This window comes from Portunus trituberculatus, chromosome 24 (assembly GCF_017591435.1).
Source record: "Portunus trituberculatus isolate SZX2019 chromosome 24, ASM1759143v1, whole genome shotgun sequence".
Classification (NCBI taxonomy): Eukaryota; Metazoa; Arthropoda; class Malacostraca; order Decapoda; family Portunidae; genus Portunus; species Portunus trituberculatus.
The window spans coordinates 8310876-8331234 of NC_059278.1; the positions used below are offsets into that span (position 1 = coordinate 8310876).

At 39.4% G+C, this 20359-nt stretch overlaps 1 protein-coding gene across 7 annotated transcripts in view; it reads right to left on the reverse strand.

Annotated features, from left to right (window-relative positions):
• LOC123508248 (ubiquitin carboxyl-terminal hydrolase 33-like) overlaps positions 1-20359 on the reverse strand; it is a 98025-nt gene that overhangs the window by 32918 nt on the left and 44748 nt on the right. For all 7 annotated transcript variants that reach the window (XM_045261814.1, XM_045261815.1, XM_045261813.1 and 4 more), the window contains exons 9-10: positions 16230-16518; positions 15763-16061 (exon numbers count right to left, since the gene is read on the reverse strand). In XM_045261814.1, coding sequence (XP_045117749.1) covers positions 15763-16061; positions 16230-16518 — 588 coding nt within the window. The remainder of the gene's footprint in view (positions 1-15762; positions 16062-16229; positions 16519-20359) is intronic.

Sequence of the window (20359 nt, forward strand, 5' to 3'; positions counted from 1 at the left end):
TGGTTTTAGAAAAGGTCGGTCATGTGTGACAAATTTATTGAGTTTCTACTCTAGAATAGTTGATAAAGTACAAGAGAGAGAGGATGGGTTGACTGTATTTATTTAGATCTAAAAAAGGCTTTTGATAAAGTGCCACATGAAAGATTACTATGGAAGTTAGAGGAGAAGGGTGGCTTAAAAGGAAGCACATTGAGATGGATGAAGAATTACTTAAGGGGGAGAGAAATAAGGACGATAGTTAAAGATATGAAGTCCAAGTGGAGAACAGTAGACAGCGGAGTGCCACAGGGGTCAATATTGGCACCAATACTTTTTCTCGTATATATAAATGACATGCCAGAGGGAGTGAACAGCTACATAAATCTGTTTGCGGACGATGCGAAACTGTGCAGAGTCATTAAACAAAAGAGGATTGTGAAATACTACAGGAAGACTTAAACAAGATCTGGAAATGGAGCAAAAAATGGGAGATGGAATTCAATGTGGACAAAAGCCATGTCATGGAAATGGGAAAAAGTGAAAGACGACCAGTGGGAATCTATAAGATGGGAGATGGAGTAGAACTAGAAAAAGTAAAAAGGAAAAGGACTTGGGAGTGACAATGGAAAAAATAATCAACCGGTTAGCCATATTGATAGAATTTTCAGAGAGCGTATAATTTGCTAAGGAATATTGGAGTAGCATTTCACTATATGGACAAGGAAATGATGAAGAAATTGATAAGTACTAAAATAAGACCTAGATTGGAATATGCAGGAGTTGTGTGGACTCCCCATAAAAAGAAACACATAAGAAAATTAGAGAGACTACAAAAAATGGCTACAAGAATGGTTCCAGAATTTAAAGGGATGGCATATGAGGAGAGACTAAAGGCAATGGATCTACCAACCTTGGAGCAGAGAAGAGAGAGAGGGGATCTGATACAAGTTTATAAATTGATGAACAGAATGGATGAAGTGGATAATGAGAAACTGATCCAGAGAGAAGAATATGACTTTAGAAGCACAAGATCGCATAGTAAGAAACTAAGGAAGGGACGATGTCTGAGAGATGTTAAAAATTTAGTTTCCATAAAGATGTGTTGAGACTTGGAACAGTTTGAGTGAGGAAGTGGTATCAGCAAAGAGTGTACATAGTTTTAAAGAAAAATTGGATAAGTGTAGATATGGAGACGGGACCACACGAGCATAAAGCCCAGGCCCTGTAAAACTACAACTAGGTAAATACACAATTTATTATGTTTTTATTCAAGAGTGACTGACATACTACAACATAGAGAGGGATGGGTGGATGCTATCTACGTGGACTTGAGAAAGGCCTTTGATAAAGTACCACACAATAGACTGATGTGGAAACTAAAAATGACTGGAGGAGTAAATGATAAACTAGCAAAATGGATGGAAAATTACTTAATGGGAAGAGAAATGAGAACAGTGGTGAGAGGAAGGAAGTCCGAGTGGAAGAAGGTAACCAGTGGAGTTCCACAAGGGTCAGTGCTGGGTCCCATCATGTTTTTTATTTATGTTAATGATATGCCATTAGGAATTGACAGTTATATGAACATGTTTGCGGACGATACTAAAATTATGAGGAGAGTAAAGAATGTGGAAGATTGTAACAAGTTACAGGAAGATCTTGATAAAATATATGAGTGGAGTAAAGAGTGGCAGATGGAATCTAATATAGACAAGACCCGTGTTATGAAAATGGGAAGAAGTAGATACAGACCAAACTGGGATTACAGACTGGGTGATGAGAAAATTAAAGAGACCAATGAGGAGAAAGACTTAGGAGTAACCGTGCAAAACACTTTGTCACCGGAGAAACACATTAACAAGATTTTTTGGAAAACATACAACATGCTTCAAAATATTGGCCTTGCATTCCACTACCTAGATGAAGGAATGATGAAGAAGATATTATGTACCTTAATAAGACCCCAGCTAGAATATGCAGCATGTGTCTGGTCACATATGAAGAAAAATGTGAAGAAGGTAGAAAGGGTACAAAGGCTGGCAACAAGGATGGTACCAGGACTCAGGGAGTTAGACTATGAGGAAAGACTGAGGGAGCTGGGGCTGACTACATTAGAAGAGAGAAGAACAAGAGGAGATATGATAACTATGTATAAATTGGTGAACAAGATTGACATACTGGATAGAGAGTTGATAAAGGTGACCACAAGTAATCATCTCCGAGGACATGGAAAGAAGCTAATAAAGGACATCTGTCTAAATGACGTGAGAAAATACAGTTTCCCGCATCGTAGCATTGATAAGTGGAATAAACTGAGCAGTCATGTCGTTGACGCGGTGTGTGTCAATTAGATGAAAGAGAGATATGACAGGAATGGACAAGGAGACAGGACACAGAGAGCTTAGCTCAGGCCCTGTAATACACAAATAGGTAAATACAAATAGGTAAATACACACACACACACACACACACATACATACATACACACACACACACACACACACGGCCCGGTAGCTCAGTGGTTAGACCGCTGGCTTCACAAGCCAGATGACCGGGGTTCGATTCCCCGGCCGGGTGGAGATATTTGGATGTGTCTCCTTTCACGTGTAGCCCCTGTTCACCTAGCAGTGAATATGTACGGGATGTAAATCGAGGAGTTGTGACCCTGTTGTCCCGGTGTGTGGTGTGTGCCTGGTCTCAGGCCTACCGAAGATCGGAAATAATGAGCTCTGAGCTCGTTCTGTAGGGTAACGTCTGGCTGTCTCGTCAGAGACTGCAGCAGATCAGTGAATTACACACACACACACACACACACCTAAATAAGATCTGGGAATGGAGTAAAAAGTGGGAGATGGAATTCAATGTGGACAAAAGCCAAGTCATGGAAATGGGAAAGAGTGAAAGACAACCTGTGGGAATCTATAAGATGGGAGATGGAGTAGAACTAGAAAAAGTAAAAAAGGAAAAGGACTTGAGAGTGACAATGGAAGAAAACACTCAACCGGTAAGCCATATTGATAGAATTTTCAGAGAGACATATAATTTGCTAAGGAATATTGGATTAGCATTTCACAACATGGACAAAGAAATGATGAAGAAATTGATAAGTACTAAAATAAGACCCAGATTGGAATATGCAGGAGTTGTGTGGACCCCCCATAAAAAGAAACACATAAAGAAATTGGAGAGACTACAAAAAATGGCTACAAGAATGGTTCTAGAATTTAAAGGGATGACATATGAGGTTAAAGAAAAATTGGATAAGTGCAGATATGGAGATGGGGCCACACGAGCATAAAGCCCAGGCCCTGTAAAACTACAACTAGGTAAATACAACAAGGTAAATACACACACACACACACAAGATCTCATAGTAAAAAACTGAGGAAGGGAAGATGTCTGAGAGATGTTAAAAAATATAGTTTCCTGCAAAGATGTGTTGAGACTTGGAACAGTTTGAGTGAGGAAGTGGTGTCAGCAAAGAGTGTGCATAGCTTTAAAGAAAAATTGGATAAGTGTAGATATGGAAATGGGGCTACACGAGCGTAAAGCCCAGGCCCTGTCAAACTATAACTAGGTAAATACAACTAAGTAAATACACACACACACCAAAATAAGATCTGGGAATGGAGTAAAAAGTAGGAGACGGAATTCAATGTGGACAAAAGCCATGTCATGGAAATGGGAAAGAGTGAAAGACAACCAGTGGGAATCTATAAGATGGGAGATAGAGTAGAACTAGAGAAAGTAAAAAAGGAAAAGGACTTGGGAGTGACGATGGAAGAAAACAATCAACCGATAAGCCATAGTGATAGAATTTTCAGAGAGACATATAATTTGCTAAGGAATATTGGATTAGTATTTCACTACATGGACAAAGAAATGATGAAGAAATTGGTAAGTCCTATAATAAGACCCAGATTGGAATATGCAGGAGTTGTGTGAACCCCCCATAAAAAGAAACACATAAGGAAGTTGGAGAGACTACAAAAAATGGCTACAAGAATGGTTCCAGAATTTGAAGGGATGACATATGAAGAGAGACTAAAGGCTATGGATCTACCAACCCTGGAACAGAGAAGGGAGAGAGTTTATAAATTGATTAATGGAATGGATCAAGTGGATAATGAAAAACTGATCCTGAGAGAAGAATATGACATTCGAAGCACAAGATCGCATAGTAAAAAACTGAGGAAGGGAAGATGTCTGAGAGATGTTAAAAAATATAGTTTCCTGCAAAGATGTTTTGAGACTTGGAACAGCTTGAGTGAAGAAGTGGTGTCTGCAACGAGTGTGCATAGTTTTAAAGAAAAATTGGATAAGTGTAGATATGGAGACAAGGCCACACGAGTGTAAAGCCCAGGCTCTGTAAAACTACAGCTAGGTAAATACACACACACACACACACACACACACACACACACACACACACACACACACACACACACACATATAGAAGAGGGAAAGGAAGATAGAGACGAATCATACAAAGGAGACTGATTAAACTACAGAAAGGCTGATATTGAGAACCTCAAGAACTATTTTAAAAACATTAACTGGGAGGAGATGGAAAACTCAGAGAGGAAATATACAAAACAGGAGTCAGGGAATATGTCCCAAAATATTGACCTAAAGAAGAAGGAAAGAAAGATTGGTTTAACACAAGGTGTGCTAGGGCAAAGGAGAAAAGAGATGGAGCATGGAAAAGGTGGAGGAGAAATAGAAATCTAGAAAATAAGGAAAACTTCAAAGCAGCGAGAAATGAATATGCTAAGGTGAGGAAGGAAGAGGAAAGGAACTATGAAAAGGACATTGTCGAAAAATGTAAGGAGCAACCAAAATTGTTCTACAGATTCATAAATGGAAAAGTAAGACAAAAAGAAACAATAGAAAGGTTAAAAGGAGAGAACAAGATAGTGGAAGACACAAAAAAGTATGGCAGAACTGTTAAATAGTAAATCTCAGGTCTTTACTAAGGAATCCAAATTTGAAAGACCACAGGGTAATAGAGAGACCGTCTATATGAAAGAGATTAAAGTAACCAAGCTTGAAATAAAAGAGTTGATGACGGAATTAGATGAAGAGAAGGCAATGGGACCGGATGAAGTCTCAGGCAAAATATTAAAAAAATGTAGGGAAGAACTAGCAAGTCCTATATACAACATCATAAAATGCTCAATAGAAAATGGAACAGTACCAGTAGAATGGAACAGAGCTGAGGTGGTTCCCATATATAAGAAAGGAAAGAAGGAAGAACCTTTAAATTACAGACCGGTATCACTAACTAGTGTAATATGCAATATGTGTGAAAGAGTAATAAAGAAACAATGGATTGAGTTTCTTGAAGACAACAAATTATTATCAAATAGCCAATTTGGTTTTAGAAAAGGTCAGTCATGTGTAACAAATTTACTGAGTTTCTACTCTAGAATAGTTGATAGAGTACAAGAGAGAGACGGATGGATTGACTGTATTTATTTGGATTTAAAATAGGCATTTGATAAAGTGCCACATGAAAAATTACTGTGGAAGTTAGAAGAGAAGAGTGGCTTAAAAGGAAGCACATTGAGATGGATGGAAAATTATTTGAGGGGGAGAGAAATAAGGATGGTAGTTAAAGATATGAAGTCCAAGTGCAGAGCAGCAGAAAGTGGAGTGCCACAGGGGGTCAGTATTGGCGCCAATACTTTTTCTCATATATATATAAACGACATGCCAGAGGGAGTGAACAGCTAAATCTGTTTGCGGATGATGCGAAACTGTGCAGAGTTATAAAGCAAAAAGAGGATTGTGAAATACTGCAGGAAGACCTAAATAAGATCTGGAGATGGAATTCAATGTGGACAAAAGCCATGTCATGGAAATGGAAAAGAGTGAAAGATGACCAGTGGGAATCTCTAAGATGGGAGATGGAGTAGAACTAGAGAAAGTAAAAAACGGAAAAGGACTTGGGAGTGACGATGGAAGAAAACAATCAAATGGTAAGCCATATTAATAGAATTTTCAGAAAGACATATAATTTGCTAAGGAATATTGGATTAGCATTTCACTACATGGGCAAAGAAATGATGAAGAAATTGAGAAGTACTATAATAAGACCCAGATTGGAATGTGCAGGAGTTATGTGGACCCCCCATAAAAAGAAACACATAAGGAAGTTGGAGAGACTACAAAAAATGGCTACAAGAATGGTTCCAGAATTTGAAGGGATGACATATGAGGAGAGACTAAAGGGATGGATCTACCAACCCTGGAACAGAGAAGGGAGAGAGGGGATCTGATATAAGTTTATAAATTGATTAACAGAATGGATCAAGTGGATAATGAGAAACTGATCCTGAGAGAAGAATATGACATTCATAGCACAAGATCGCATAGCAAAAAACTGAGGAAGGGAAGATGTCTGAGAGATGTTAAAAAATATAGTTTCCCGCAAAGATGTGTTGAGACTTAGAATAGTTTGAGTGAGGAAGCGGTGTCAACAACGAGTGTGCATAGTTTAAAAAAAAAATTGGATAAGTATAGATATGGAGACAGGGCCACACGAGCGTAAAGCCCAGGCCCTGTAAAACTACAACTAAGTAAATACATTGCCAAAAAGCCGTACCAACAAGACGTGCACAAGCAGCTCCCATGGGAACGCACACCAACAGTTGTTGGAACCTGACCTAGACCTTATGTACAGAGGGGATGAGGCCATAGAATTCTCCTGTCTCCAAAATATACAAGATTTGGGTGCTATTTAGAGTAGAAAATGGAAGGAGAGGCAGAACTAGGTGGCACTGCCAGATGTAGAGGATCAAAACAATCGCCAAGTTTTGAAAACCAAAAGGTTTATCGAAACACCAAATGGCTTGAGGAGACTAGTTGATGATAACACAGACAAAGATTTTTCTAGATTTAGAGAGGAAAGAGGTAATATGAAGAGGCTGATAAACATGGAAAGGAAGATAAAGATAAGATACATGAAGTATGTGATGTCAAGTATGATGGAAAAACAAGATAAATTAATAACAAAATGCCTGGAAACAGGAACGGGAAGAAAAAGTTAAATTTTCAGAGGTAGTAAGGAAACAAATACAAGAAAAGACAAAGGACACTGTTATACAAGTAATTAAGGAGAAAGATCTAGTGAGGGATACAGTGGATAAGAGGAAATGTATCTTAATTTTTGGACTGAAGGAAAAAATAATTCAAGCAAGTTTGTGAGAGACAGGTCCAAGACAGCACACAGGAGTTGGATCAGGAAATTGGAAAAGTGATTCGGTTAGGAAGTTTTAGTGAAGTGGGTAAGAGACCCAATGAAAGTGAGAATGAGATTGCAGGTAGCGTGGAAGAGATTATGACAAGAAAAGGAAAACTGGCTAATGATACTGAATTTAAGGATATATGATAAAAAGATATGAACCTGGAAGAGAAGGAAAAGGAGAGAGTGTTAAGAAATGAAGTTAAGGAAAAAATTGAGAAAAGGACGAACATCGAGAAAAAGAATTTCTACTGGAGGGTTCTATATAGGAGACTGAAGAAGTGGTATCTTCGGAAGAAGGAGGAGGTCATGGAAGAGTCATGAAATTAAGAGAGACATACTAATATAGATGGGTTGTTATCCAGTGTGTTGGAGGTCAGAAATTATCTGAAAGAAAAATGACCACATGTAATGTGCATAATAAAAACAAAACTAAAAGGTGGAGATCCATGTTAGCTTTAAAGAAGAGGGATATAATACCTGAAGAAGAGACAGGAAGGGAAAAGAAGGAGGAGGAGTGCTAACAATGGCTCATGATAATATATGTGTGGAGGAAGTGCAATCTGGTGATGGCATGGTGGAAGTAATGAGAGTAATAATCATGACAGAAGAAATGAGAGAAAAAAAAAATCATAATTACGATTGTGCCACCTAAGACAAATACATGGAGAACTGTGTAACATAAGGAAATGCTTAGAAAGGTGATTAAATGCTTAGATAATATGATAAGAAGAGATGGAAAAATACTATTAGTAGACTTTAGCTGTAAAAGAGTAAACTGGAGAGATGGAAGTAATGGGGAACACTCAATCATGGAGTGAAGATGTGTTACAGTTGACTATGGTGAATACACTGGATCAGTAGTGAGTGGAAGAATCAACACAGTATGGAGAGGAAGAAGAACCATCATTATTTGTCCTAGTATTCACAAAAAAGCTGGAGCTGCCTCCCAGCATACAATACCTTAATTCAATGGGAAGAAGTGGTCATGTAACATTAGTGTTGGAAGTGCAGGAAGAGGGTGGGATAAAATACAGAGAAGACTACTAAAAAGAGAGATTAAATTATGCAAGAGCAGATTTTAAAAAGCTAAGAAAATTTTTTTAGTGATATTGAATGGAGGAACATTATGAACGGAAAGACAATACAGGGGAAATATGAAATACTCCTACAGAAATACAGTGAAGGAGTGAAAAAATATGTACCTATCTATAGAGTAAAAAAAAGTATACATGCTTGGTACAAAGCCTGATGTATAGAAGTTAAAAGGGAAAAAGATAAAGATTGGAAGAAACTAAAAAAAAAAGCAGAGAAATGAAAACAATAGACAGCAGAATGAGGATGCAAGAAATTAATACAGGCAAACCCCGCATAATGAACATTTACACAACGAATTTTTGCCACAACAAATGTTTGGTTTATTACCCTTAAATCACATAATGAACACCAAACCACGCTATAGCAAAATCTTTAATGGGGAAATTTTGGTGAAGTTTGAAAACGCCGTCGAATCACCACCACCACCATCCACTGCCACATCCGAATTTGACACGTTCAGATTTTTTATTCTATTTTATTTTATTTTATTTTATTATTCAATTTATTTATTTTTTCTTACTCATCCTAGGACCCTGTACAATGAATTTTTGCATAATGAAAACTTTTTTTGGAACCTAACCCATTCATTATGTGGGGTTTGCCTGTATATTAGAGTAAGGAGAGAGGAAAAAAGAAACTTTGAGAAAGATGTGGTGCAAAAAGCAAAGATGAATCCATGCTTTTCTACAAATATATAAATGATAAGATGAAGAATATGGAAACAAGAGAAAAAATAATTAAAGAATGGAAGACATAACAAACAGCAAAGGAAATACGAGAAATAATTAATGAGTTTCAAAACTGTGTTCATTGAAGAAGAGGAATTCACAGAACCGAATAGGACATTGTATTGCTAAGGATTGCTGGAAATCACAGTGCACAAAGAAGATATTGAAAGACTACTAGAAAATTTGGATATCCGAAAAGCAATGGGGTTGGATGGTGTATCAGGCTGGACACCAAAGGAATCCAATTTGGGAAATGGTTACAAGTTCATTAAAAGAACAGAGAGCACCAGTGGAATGGAAGAGAGCCAACATAATCCCAATATTCAAAAGAGGAAAGTCAATTGAGCCATTAAATTACAGACCAGTGTCACTTACAAGTGTTATGGGGAAAATATGTGAAATTGTTACCAAGGAAAGATGGGTTAAATATCTGGAAGAAGAACAGGTTATAACGAACAGAAAATTTGGGTTCAGGATAGGAAGGTCATGTGTGTCGAACTTATTAAGTTTCTACTCAAGAGTAATAGGAGGACGGGAGAGCAGAGATGGATGGGTGGACACGGTATAGCTGGACATAAAAAAGGCTTTTGATAATGAAGTCCCTCATGGCAGACTACTTTGGAAGGTAAGAGAGCATAGGAGGACTGAGAGGAACTTTGTTAGATTGGATACGGGATTACTTGAAGGACAGAGAGATGAAAACTGTGATCAGAGATACATACTCATCTTGGAGTAAAGTAACAAGTAGAGTGCCACAAGGGTCAGTGTTAGCCCCCATTGTGTTCCAGGTAAATAACATACAGAATGGGGTAACCAGTTATATTAATTTGTTTGCTGATGATGCAAAATTGCTAAGAGTAAGCACAACCTGAGAGAACTGTTTGCTGCTGCAGGAAGATATAAACAAAATTTATGAGTAGAGTAAGAAGAGCAAGTTAGAGTTCAATGCCAAGAAATTTCACCTAATGGAATTAGGAAAGAGTAAGAGAACAGTATGGAACTATCTGATAGGAGAGGAACAAACAATGAAGACTAAAGAGGAAAAGATCTGGGAGTGGTTATACAAGAAAATCTGAAGCCCAAAAAACACATAAGTAAGATATTTGGATCAGCAAATAAAATGTTGACTAATATTAGACTGGCATTTCAGTACTTGGACAAAGATATGATGAAAAAAATTATTACAAGCATGATATGTCCAAAGTTGGAATATGCAGCAGTGGTGTGGTCACCAAGCTTGAAAAAGGATATAAGAAGATTAGAATATAGAAGATAGCTACAAAGATGGTGCCGGAACTAAAGGACCTAACATATGAAGAAAGGCTGAAGGAAATGGGACTGGCAACCTTACAAGATAGATTGAGGCAGAAAGTACACACAAAACTTGCTTTTTGTCTTTCCTTAAACTAAGGTAAGATGCAAACAGTATCACTTGAGGCTAGGAAAAAACTCTGCCGCTGCTCTTAGGACGTGTTGGCAGATGGGATAATATGTGGTCTAAAGTCCATAATGGGCTGCACTTTCCTTTTGTTCTTTTGTACCACTGCCATCAAGGGGATTAGTCCTTTAGCTGCTCCAAATTTACGTTCATCATATGGAAGCAGCTATCCATCCTCGATCCACTTTCCAAGCTCTTCTTCATACAACTCCCTGGTCTCGTGGGGAACGCTGTACGCCTCTACCTTATTCTGCAGGACACCAGGCTCTTTACCCTCTGACCACTTCCAAGCTGCAGTTCAGGAGTTAATTACAGGATCATATGTTACAGTAAAGTCAGGTTCATCAACCTTCTGCACTATGCCCACTGCTGTGCAAATCAGTGTTTCGTCTATACCAAAACGCACATCACACTGACCATCAACTACGACCCCTCCAAGTTCCCTGATGCTGTCCATGCCCAAGATAAATGTAAAACCAAGAGGCATTGAAACAGTGACATTCACACTAATGTTTGTCAAAGCTCCACTGCTCAGCTGAAGGTGCACAAAACCTGTTCCCTTGCACTGCCATTCCTTTTCACTAACAGTAAACAATCTAACAGCACCCTTCTTCCACATTTTACAGCATGACACGTGGGTAATGCTTCGGGAGCACCCGGTATCCACTAATGCACAACACTATGCCCTCCACACTCACCACTACACTTGGTAGTGCCTCACTCACTGACCACCAGGAGAGGAGGCTGGTGGTGACACCCCCTCTCCAGGCACATTTCCCGGACAAGCAGAGGCAATGTGGCCCACACTACCACATTGGTAACACCTTCCTCATTGCCAAAAGTGACTGCAACCACTTCGCACTGTATCACCACTCGCTGTCTCTCCCTTGCGGCAAACTAAGCAGTCCCTAGCAAAATTATTCGGACTGTTGCACACCAAGTATAGTGCCAAAGTGTGTCGTGGCTCCAAAACATGCCTTCAGTGACTCCAGGGGACTGTCTTCTCTAATGTTTGCTCTCCCCTAGTATAGAATCTGATCCAAGTCCAGGACCTCCATGTGCGATCCAGCCCTGGGCAGCTGGTGGACACTCTCCAGCAGTCCAGATATGAAGGCACATGCAAGGGCTTTGTCAATCATTCCACCAAACAGGGATGCCAGATGCCACAGCTCCGCTAAGTACATGTCTGGTGACTCACCAAGGTGCAGCTTCCTTCCAATAAACTGTTTATAAGTCACGTAGGGGTTCACAGCAAACGCAGCCAGCAGCGACACCATCCTCTCAGTGCTCTTCCTGTCTTCCTCTGACAACTGCAGATACACAGCAAAAGCACCACCAGTGAGTCGGAAAGGAATCACGCTTGCTATGTCATTGACTTTCCGGAGTTTACAAACTGATTCCAGCTTCTCCAGCCACTTGACCACCGACTGTGTGCCACTTCCATCATACTCTGGGATTAGTTTCAAGTCAAGGTGTCCTTCTATACTGCTTAGATAGCTTGAGGCAGAAAATACACACAAAACTTGCTTTTTGTCTTTACTTAAACTAAGGTAAGATGCACACAGTAACAGTTGAGGCCAGGAAAAAAACTCCGCCACTGCTCTTGGGACATGTTGGCAGGTGGGATAATGTGTGGTCAGCTGGACTGGTTGTGGCCGTCTCCAGTAGTCAGGATGCTCTGCCAACCTGCCGACCCTAACACACCTCTGAAACTCGGGTCACTGACGTCACACCTGCCTACAAGGCCCCATACAAACACAGGCAACCCCACTTAACGAATGGGTTATGTTCCTAAAAAAACTTCGTTAAGCGAATTTTTGTTAAGCGAAGCAATTATAACAAGTTTGACCCCTGACTTGAACTTCCATTGAGAGTAAACAAAGCAAGAGTGCATCATAGTACAGTAAAAGGTTTAATGAAAGTAAAAATTATGAAGTTAAACATTTAAGCATTTTAATTTAAGTCATTATAATGTACACTAATGTATGTATGTAAGTAACTTTATAATGTTGATGATCTTAAATTTATGAAGGGAAGGAGAGTGGAGTGGGAAAGACACTAGCTGGCAACCTGTGGAATGTAAACAAAGGGCACATCATTGTACCGCATACAAAACTTATGTACCACATTTCCACAAGGCTTTCCATTTTACCCATTGTAGAGTCATGAGTTCAGGTGGTTCTTTTAGCTTGCAAGGAAGATACAGTCTCACCAGCCTTCTTAATAGAGTCTGCTGACTTTAAAATAGTAGAGACAGTAGATGGAGTCAAGCCGTGGTGGAAAGCAATGCTATTAGTTTTCTCACCTTCTCTCGTCTGTGAATAATATCCAGCTTCACTTCGAGAGTAAGAGACTTCCTGGTCTTCTTAGCAACACTAGGCGACATTGCAGGGCTGGTTGAAGGGCGTTTTGGTGGCATGTTGAGCGAGGGAAGACGAGCTGCTGCTGATGCTGTTATTGTTTTGAACTAGGGGCAGTGAGTGGTGCGCGTTTTGTCCATGAGAGGCGCTAGTGTATTCAAAAGCCTGTCGGGTTGTGTGATACAGCAAGGCTTTCAAACTTGGAAAAAATTACCTGGATAAAATTTCGTTAAAGCAAGTTTGGTGTTCATTAAACGAGCAGATGGTAGTAAAAGGAAACGTTTGTTGTGTGAACGTTCGTTAACCGGGGGTTGCCTATACCTCATGCCAATGACATCCTGCTAACATTCAAAGATCACTAACCACCACCAATCATACAAGCATCAATCATTATAAACAACAGCTCAATAGTACAAATAAAGGACAAAGGTATATGCATGATTGACAACCATACACGCACACACACATACACCCACACACTCATTCACATGTACACATGCATGCACAGGCATTGAAAAGATAAACAAGGAAGACCTGGTGCTGGTGACAGAAGAAGCTGGAAGAAAAAGAGGATATGTAAAGAAGATTATGACGAGGCAGTATGTGAAAGATATTGGAAAATACAGTTTTCCACATATAACGGTGGAAAAGTGGAATGCATTGAGTGACGAAGTTGTTACAGTGCATAATGTGTATAACTTTTAAAGAAAAATTGACATGAAGACACGACACTATGAGCCCTGCTCATTCCCTGTACAATACAACTAAGTAAATACACACACACACACACACACACACACGGAAGGAAGGAAGAACCTTTAAATTACAGGCCGGTATCACTAACTAGTGTAATATGCAAGATGTATGAAAAAGTAATAAAGAAGCAATGGATCGAGTTTCTTGAAGACAACAAAATATTATCAAATAGCCAATTTGGTTTTAGAAAAGGTCGGTCATGTGTGACAAATTTATTGAGTTTCTACTCTAGAATAGTTGATAAAGTACAAGAGAGAGAGGATGGGTTGACTGTATTTATTTAGATCTAAAAAGGCTTTTGATAAAGTGCCACATGAAAGATTACTATGGAAGTTAGAGGAGAAGGGTGGCTTAAAAGGAAGCACATTGAGATGGATGAAGAATTACTTAATGGGAGAGAAATAAGGACGATAGTTAAAGATATGAAGTCCAAGTGGAGAACAGTAGACAGCGGAGTGCCACAGGGTCAGTATTGGCACCAATACTTTTTCTCGTATATATAAATGACATGCCAGAGGGAGTGAACAGCTACATAAATCTGTTTATGGACGATGCGAAACTGTGCAGAGTCATTAAACAAAAGAGGATTGTGAAATACTACAGGAAGACTTAAACAAGATCTGGAAATGGAGCAAAAATGGGAGATGGAATTCAATGTGGACAAAAGCCATGTCATGGAAATGGGAAAAAGTGAAAGACGACCAGTGGGAATCTATAAGATGGGAGATGGAGTAGAACTAGAAAAAGTAAAAAGGAAAAGGACTTGGGAGTGACAATGGAAGAAAATAATCAACCGGTTAGCCATATTGATAGAATTTTCAGAGAGACGATAATTTGCTAAGGAATATTGGAGTAACATTTCACTATATGGACAAGGAAATGATGAAGAAATTGATAAGTACTAAAATAAGACCTAGATTGGAATATGCAGGAGTTGTGTGGACTCCCATAAAAGAAACACATAAGAAAATTAGAGAGACTACAAAAATGGCTACAAGAATGGTTCCAGAATTTAAAGGGATGGCATATGAGGAGAGACTAAAGGCAATGGATCTACCAACCTTGGAGCAGAGAAGAGAGAGAGGATCTGATACAAGTTTATAAATTGATTAACGGAATGGATGAAGTGGATAATGAGAAACTGATCCTGAGAGAAGAATATGACTTTAGAAGCACAAGATCGCATAGTAAGAAACTAAGGAAGGGACGATGTCTGAGAGATGTTAAAAAATTTAGTTTTCCGCAAAGATGTGTTGAGACTTGGAACAGTTTGAGTGAGGAAGTGGTATCAGCAAAGAGTGTACATAGTTTTAAAGAAAAATTGGATAAGTGTAGATATGGAGACGGGACCACACGAGCATAAAGCCCAGGCCCTGTAAAACTACAACTAGGTAAATACAACTAGGTAAATACACACACACACACACACACGGTAGCTCAGTGGTTAGAGCGCTGGCTTCACAAGCCAGAGGACCGGGGTTCGATTTCCCGGCCGGGTGGAGATATTTGGGTGTGTCTCCTTTCACGTAGCCCTGTTCACCTAGCAGTGAGTAGGTACGGGATGTAAATCGAGGAGTTGTGACCTTGTTGTCCCGGTGTGTGGTGTGTGCCTGGTCTCAGGCCTATCCGAAGATCGGAAATAATGAGCTCTGAACTCGTTCCATAGGGTAACGTCTGGCTGCCTCGTCAGAGACTGCAGCAGCAGATCAAACAGTGAAACACACACACACACACAAAAAAAAAAAAAAAATAATAATAATAAAAAATAATAATAATAATAAAAAAAAGTGATGTATGTGACATTGATGAATGGAGAAGAATGGTTGCAAATACATGAATTATTAAATGTTAAGGGCCTCAACAAGGTATTCTGGTGGCACCTGGTTCAATCAAATGATCAGATCAGAAGCAAGAGAGAAAATTGGTTTATCATGATGCAAAAAGTATACTACCTCTGCTGTTCTCCATTACAGTTCAGCAGAGATATATCAGCTCTGTTGGTCCCTGGAAAAACTGAAGATCTATAAAGAAGTTTTGCAGAAGGTAGTTATTCTCAACTACCAAATCTGAAAAACTTGAAATTTATATATGCCCATCTGCTCTCATTAATCATTCCCTTATGAACATACTGACAATTATCTATTCACTTATGCCACTTACCCTTGTGTAAGAACTGAGTAAGATCCAGTCCATGCAGAGGGAATGAAACATATTGGCTGATCTTGGAACTGAACATTGTCTCATGTCTGAACCGCTTCAGGTGAACAATCAACACTTCAGGTAACTGTAGCACTTTGGAATACTTAACACCATTTCGTAATTTGCCACATTTCTCACATGAGTACATATTGTCTCCTTTGAGTTCATCTGCACTGAAGAAAGCAGCCAAGCAATGGTGGAGAGACACTGCTGGGCCCCAAAGCCAAGATCTCAACCACATCCATAGCCACCACATCCATCTGCCAGAATGTAACCTATGTTACATACAATTTTATGAGTTTTAAAATTTACAGTAAAGTTTGTACAACAAGGAAGGAAACAGACTGACTAATGAACCATGATTTCCAAGTATTTTGATTCAACAATACATATTCACACAGAATAGTTCCAGAGTCAAAGAAACTAACCCATCTGTTGCTGTATCACAAGAAGTCTTGGCTAAGTGAAGACTGCTACTGCTGACACTGCTGCCAGCCACTTGCTGCAACTGTGAGGCTGAGGAGTGTTGCAGGATACTGAGTTGGTCACTACTGGGAATTGGCAAACTTAGGTCCTGGAATGTTTCTTTCCTTGAGGATATTGTGTTACAAGTCAAACACTGCACCGAGCTCACAATGGTCCCATCAAAGACGTCAGAAATCACACTGCGATAAGTTGGGGGCTTTTTTCTTCGTCCAGGGGTGCCACAAGGTTTACCTGGAGAGAGAGAGAGAGAGAGAGAGAGAGAGAGAGAGAGAGAGAGAGAGAGAGAGAGAGAGAGAGAGAGAGAGAAATACAAAAACTATAATGGGAAAAACTAATTAATAAGTAACTAAAGAACAAATATGAAATATATCTAAGAGATTTCTAATTGACAACAAAGGAATGAATTAATTCCAATATTTCCAAGTAATTTCAGATGATCCTTTCATTGAACAAGTCAATAGTAGGAGACATCTGAATAAATCTCTCATGCAGCAAATTACATGCAACAATATACTTCCATCAAATTTATACGAGGAGGCATTAGACACCTGCTGAAACAATAATTACTCCCAGTGATGTCTAAAGCACTGGAACTTATCATTGAAGCCAGTGTGACCTCACTAAACATTTCTCTTTGCATTTCACAACACAAGGAAGTAGTCACAGCTTGCCCTCTGTAAAGAGGACTTTCTTCCTTAACTGCATCCACCTACACACTCTTCACTCAAAATAAAAAATTAGATATAGCAATTCCTACACCAGCCTTGGAATTCCCTTCTGGGGAGGGGACCACAAATCTCCCCAGGTCAGACAATGGTATGTCTTGACACACCACCATTCAGGAATCACAAATGGCCCCAAGTCAGACAATGGTATGTCATGACACTCCTTAATTTCTCCATAACTTCTGCAACATCTGCAATCCTAGATCCACTTTTCAATCTCTAGAATGTTATCTCTCCTCTGCTAAATTTAATTTTCTTTTCCTCACTGAAACACAAGTGTCCGAGACAACCCCTATTCTGTTCCTTCCTATTTTTTCTATTCTCATTTTCATTTTAAAGTTGGATGCTGTGTCTATGTGCACAATGACTTTACTTACTCTCATGCCCATGCTCTTGAATCATCCAAATTCACAAGATTTCCAGGGGTACTTAGATGGCTGATCTAATAATATCCTGTGCAATATGATTGCATATTAAGTTAGTGTCAGTCATTAAATTAACATTCCAGGGGTACTTAGATATCTGATCTAATAATATCCTTTGTAACTACGTTGCATACAGTGGTGCCTCCTCATTCCAGGGGTACTTAGATAGCTGATCTAATAATATCCTTTGTAGCTATGCTGCATACAGTGGTGCCTTCTCATGATAATGGACATTTTAGGGGGGGAGTGTCTGTTACTGCGAATTGTCTGTTACTGAGTAGTTCGTCTGGGAGACCCTTAATCCCCCTCCTCTTTTCTTCCCCTTTTCAATAATTTATTCTCTTTTAATAATGTGAAAAAAATATTTTGAACATTTAAACCACTTTATTTAATGCTCAATGCTGAAATAAGAGTTAATTATTACATACTTAAGAAGAATACAGGAGGAGGAGGAGGAATACAAAGGAATACAAAGGAAAGCCAAACAGCAACAGACCTGTTGGTCCTTTCGAGGCTGTTTGGTAACTACTTCTAACTGGCTACAGATAAGAGAGACAGGACAGTACAGGAGAAGGCTCCTCCCCACCCACCACTCCCTCCAGCTTTCGCTGGCATTGAAAATAGCTTGGAAAAGTACCATGCAGTATGGAAAAACTGACATGGAATTTTCACAGGAAAGGATGAAAGGAGATTCTATTATTCACCCTACGGTGAACTCTACATATCTATATATAAGAAGGTTACACATAATAATTGACTTACTAGTATAATGTTTAATTATTCAGACAAGAAGAGAGCTTGTTGGGGGTTATTCTTTAAATATTTATCAATTTTGTTTTTGAATGATGCAATAGAAGTACTGTTTACTATTTCTGAAGGAAGCTTATTCCAAATGTTAACTATTCTATTAAAGAAAAAGTGCTTTGCCTCGTGGGTTTTAAAGCGTTTTGGTGTAATTTTAAATCCATTATTCCTTGTTATGGTGGAATGATCAATAGTAAAATATTTATTTACATCAAGGTTGTTGTATCCCTGAAAAATTTTGAAAACTTTGATTAGGTCTCCTCTTATCCTGCGCTTTGTTAAGCTGAATAAATTTAATGCTTCCAGTCGTTCCTCATACGGCTTGTTTCTCAATCTCGGAATCATCTTGGTCACTCTACGCTGGATCTTTTCCAGTTTTACAATGTCTTTTCTGTAATATGGTGACCAGAACTGCACAAAGTATTCAAGCTGAGGACGCACCAATGAGTTAGGAGGAGGAGGAGGAGGAGGAGGAGGAGGAGGAGGAGGAGGAGGAGGAGGAGGAGGAGGAGGAGGAGGAGGAGGAGGAGGAGGAGAGAGAGAGAGAGAGAGAGAGAGAGAGAGAGAGAGAGAGAGAGAGAGAGAGAGAGAGAGAGAGAGAGAGAGAGAGAGAGAGAGAGAGAGAGAGAGAGAGAGAGGGGGGGTTTGGAGAAGCAGCTGTTTTGACCCTGTGTTTACTTTCTGCCGCTGTTGACTACTGCCCTGTTGCAAGCTCGCCATATGGCCTGCCACCCTCACAACCAATCTAAGACAGTAATATGCAATGTAAACATATCAAGTGATTGGGGAGTCTCATTTGTTTATGTCATCTGCAGTAAGCTCGCTCTCTCTCTCTCTCTCTCTCTCTCTCTCTCTCTCTCTCTCTCTCTCTCTCTCTCTCTCAGTGTGGTTGTATGATTATCCTCACTTGCCCAACAACATTCAAACAGAAATGCATAACTAGCAATTCACACTGGCAGGCCGTGGGTCCAACCAGCCCCAGATCCCATTTCACCCACGAGTGTCACTCCAGTGATCCCACAGCCAAGCAGTCGCAGTTCTCCACCTTATTATGTTTTGTAAATCAGAGACTAACAAAACAAGTTACAATAGTATCTAGCATACAGGAGTAGATAAATACAGGCCTTTTTTGGCTTGTTTATCATGTCATACATGTATTCATTTACATGGTCATCTGGGAACTATGGATTCATAAGAAAAAAAAATTTGCCATTATGGTCCAAAGAAATTGGTTAGTATCTGACCAATCCATTACTGAATGAACTCCATTACTGAGAGGTCCATTATCACAAGGCACCACTGCTGTACTGAATTAATGTCAGCCACTAAATTAACATTCTATTCGACGTCAGATTACTGGGGGTTCAGGTAGATGGTCTTATAACTCAGAGAGTTCTTCATGTTCTTCATGAGAAAAAAAAAGTTGAGAATCCCTGACCTAAAGTAAATGGTGCAACACCCTACTTGTATTCCTGACCATCTTGGAGATACACCCAACTCTCTTAATCTTTATTTAACCTCTACTCCTGCCTAAACTATTATCCTATCTCTACTGTTGGACTCCTTTGATCACAATCTCCTATTTGTATCTTATCTCTCCAATCCTTCCTCAGCATTCCTAAAGCAGAGATGCCTCTGCCAATTGGAGGGACCAAAAGATTTTTCTTTATATATCTTGACTTTCCTTGGAATGATTACTGCCTCTGAGCCAGAGACCTGTCTGTGTGTTGAGTGCATAACAGGTGATAGTGTCTGGCATGGAGGCATACATTTCTCACTCTTTCTCTCGACCTAAACCTTCCAAACTTTGATTTAACAAAGCCTGTTTTTCATGCTGGACATGATAAAGAGGTGGCCCACAAAAGATACTTCAGCCTTCCATCACCTGAATCTCCTATACAGGTAACTCCCGACTAACGAACGTTCATGCAACGAAATTTCGCTACAATGAACGTTTCCTTTTACTACTATCTGCTCGTTTAACGAACACCAAACTCGCTTTAACAAAATTTTATCCATGTAATTTTTTCCAAGTTTGAAAGCCCCGCCGTATCACGCAATCCGATAGGCTTTTGAATACACCAGCACCTCTCGTGGACAAAACGCACACCACTCACT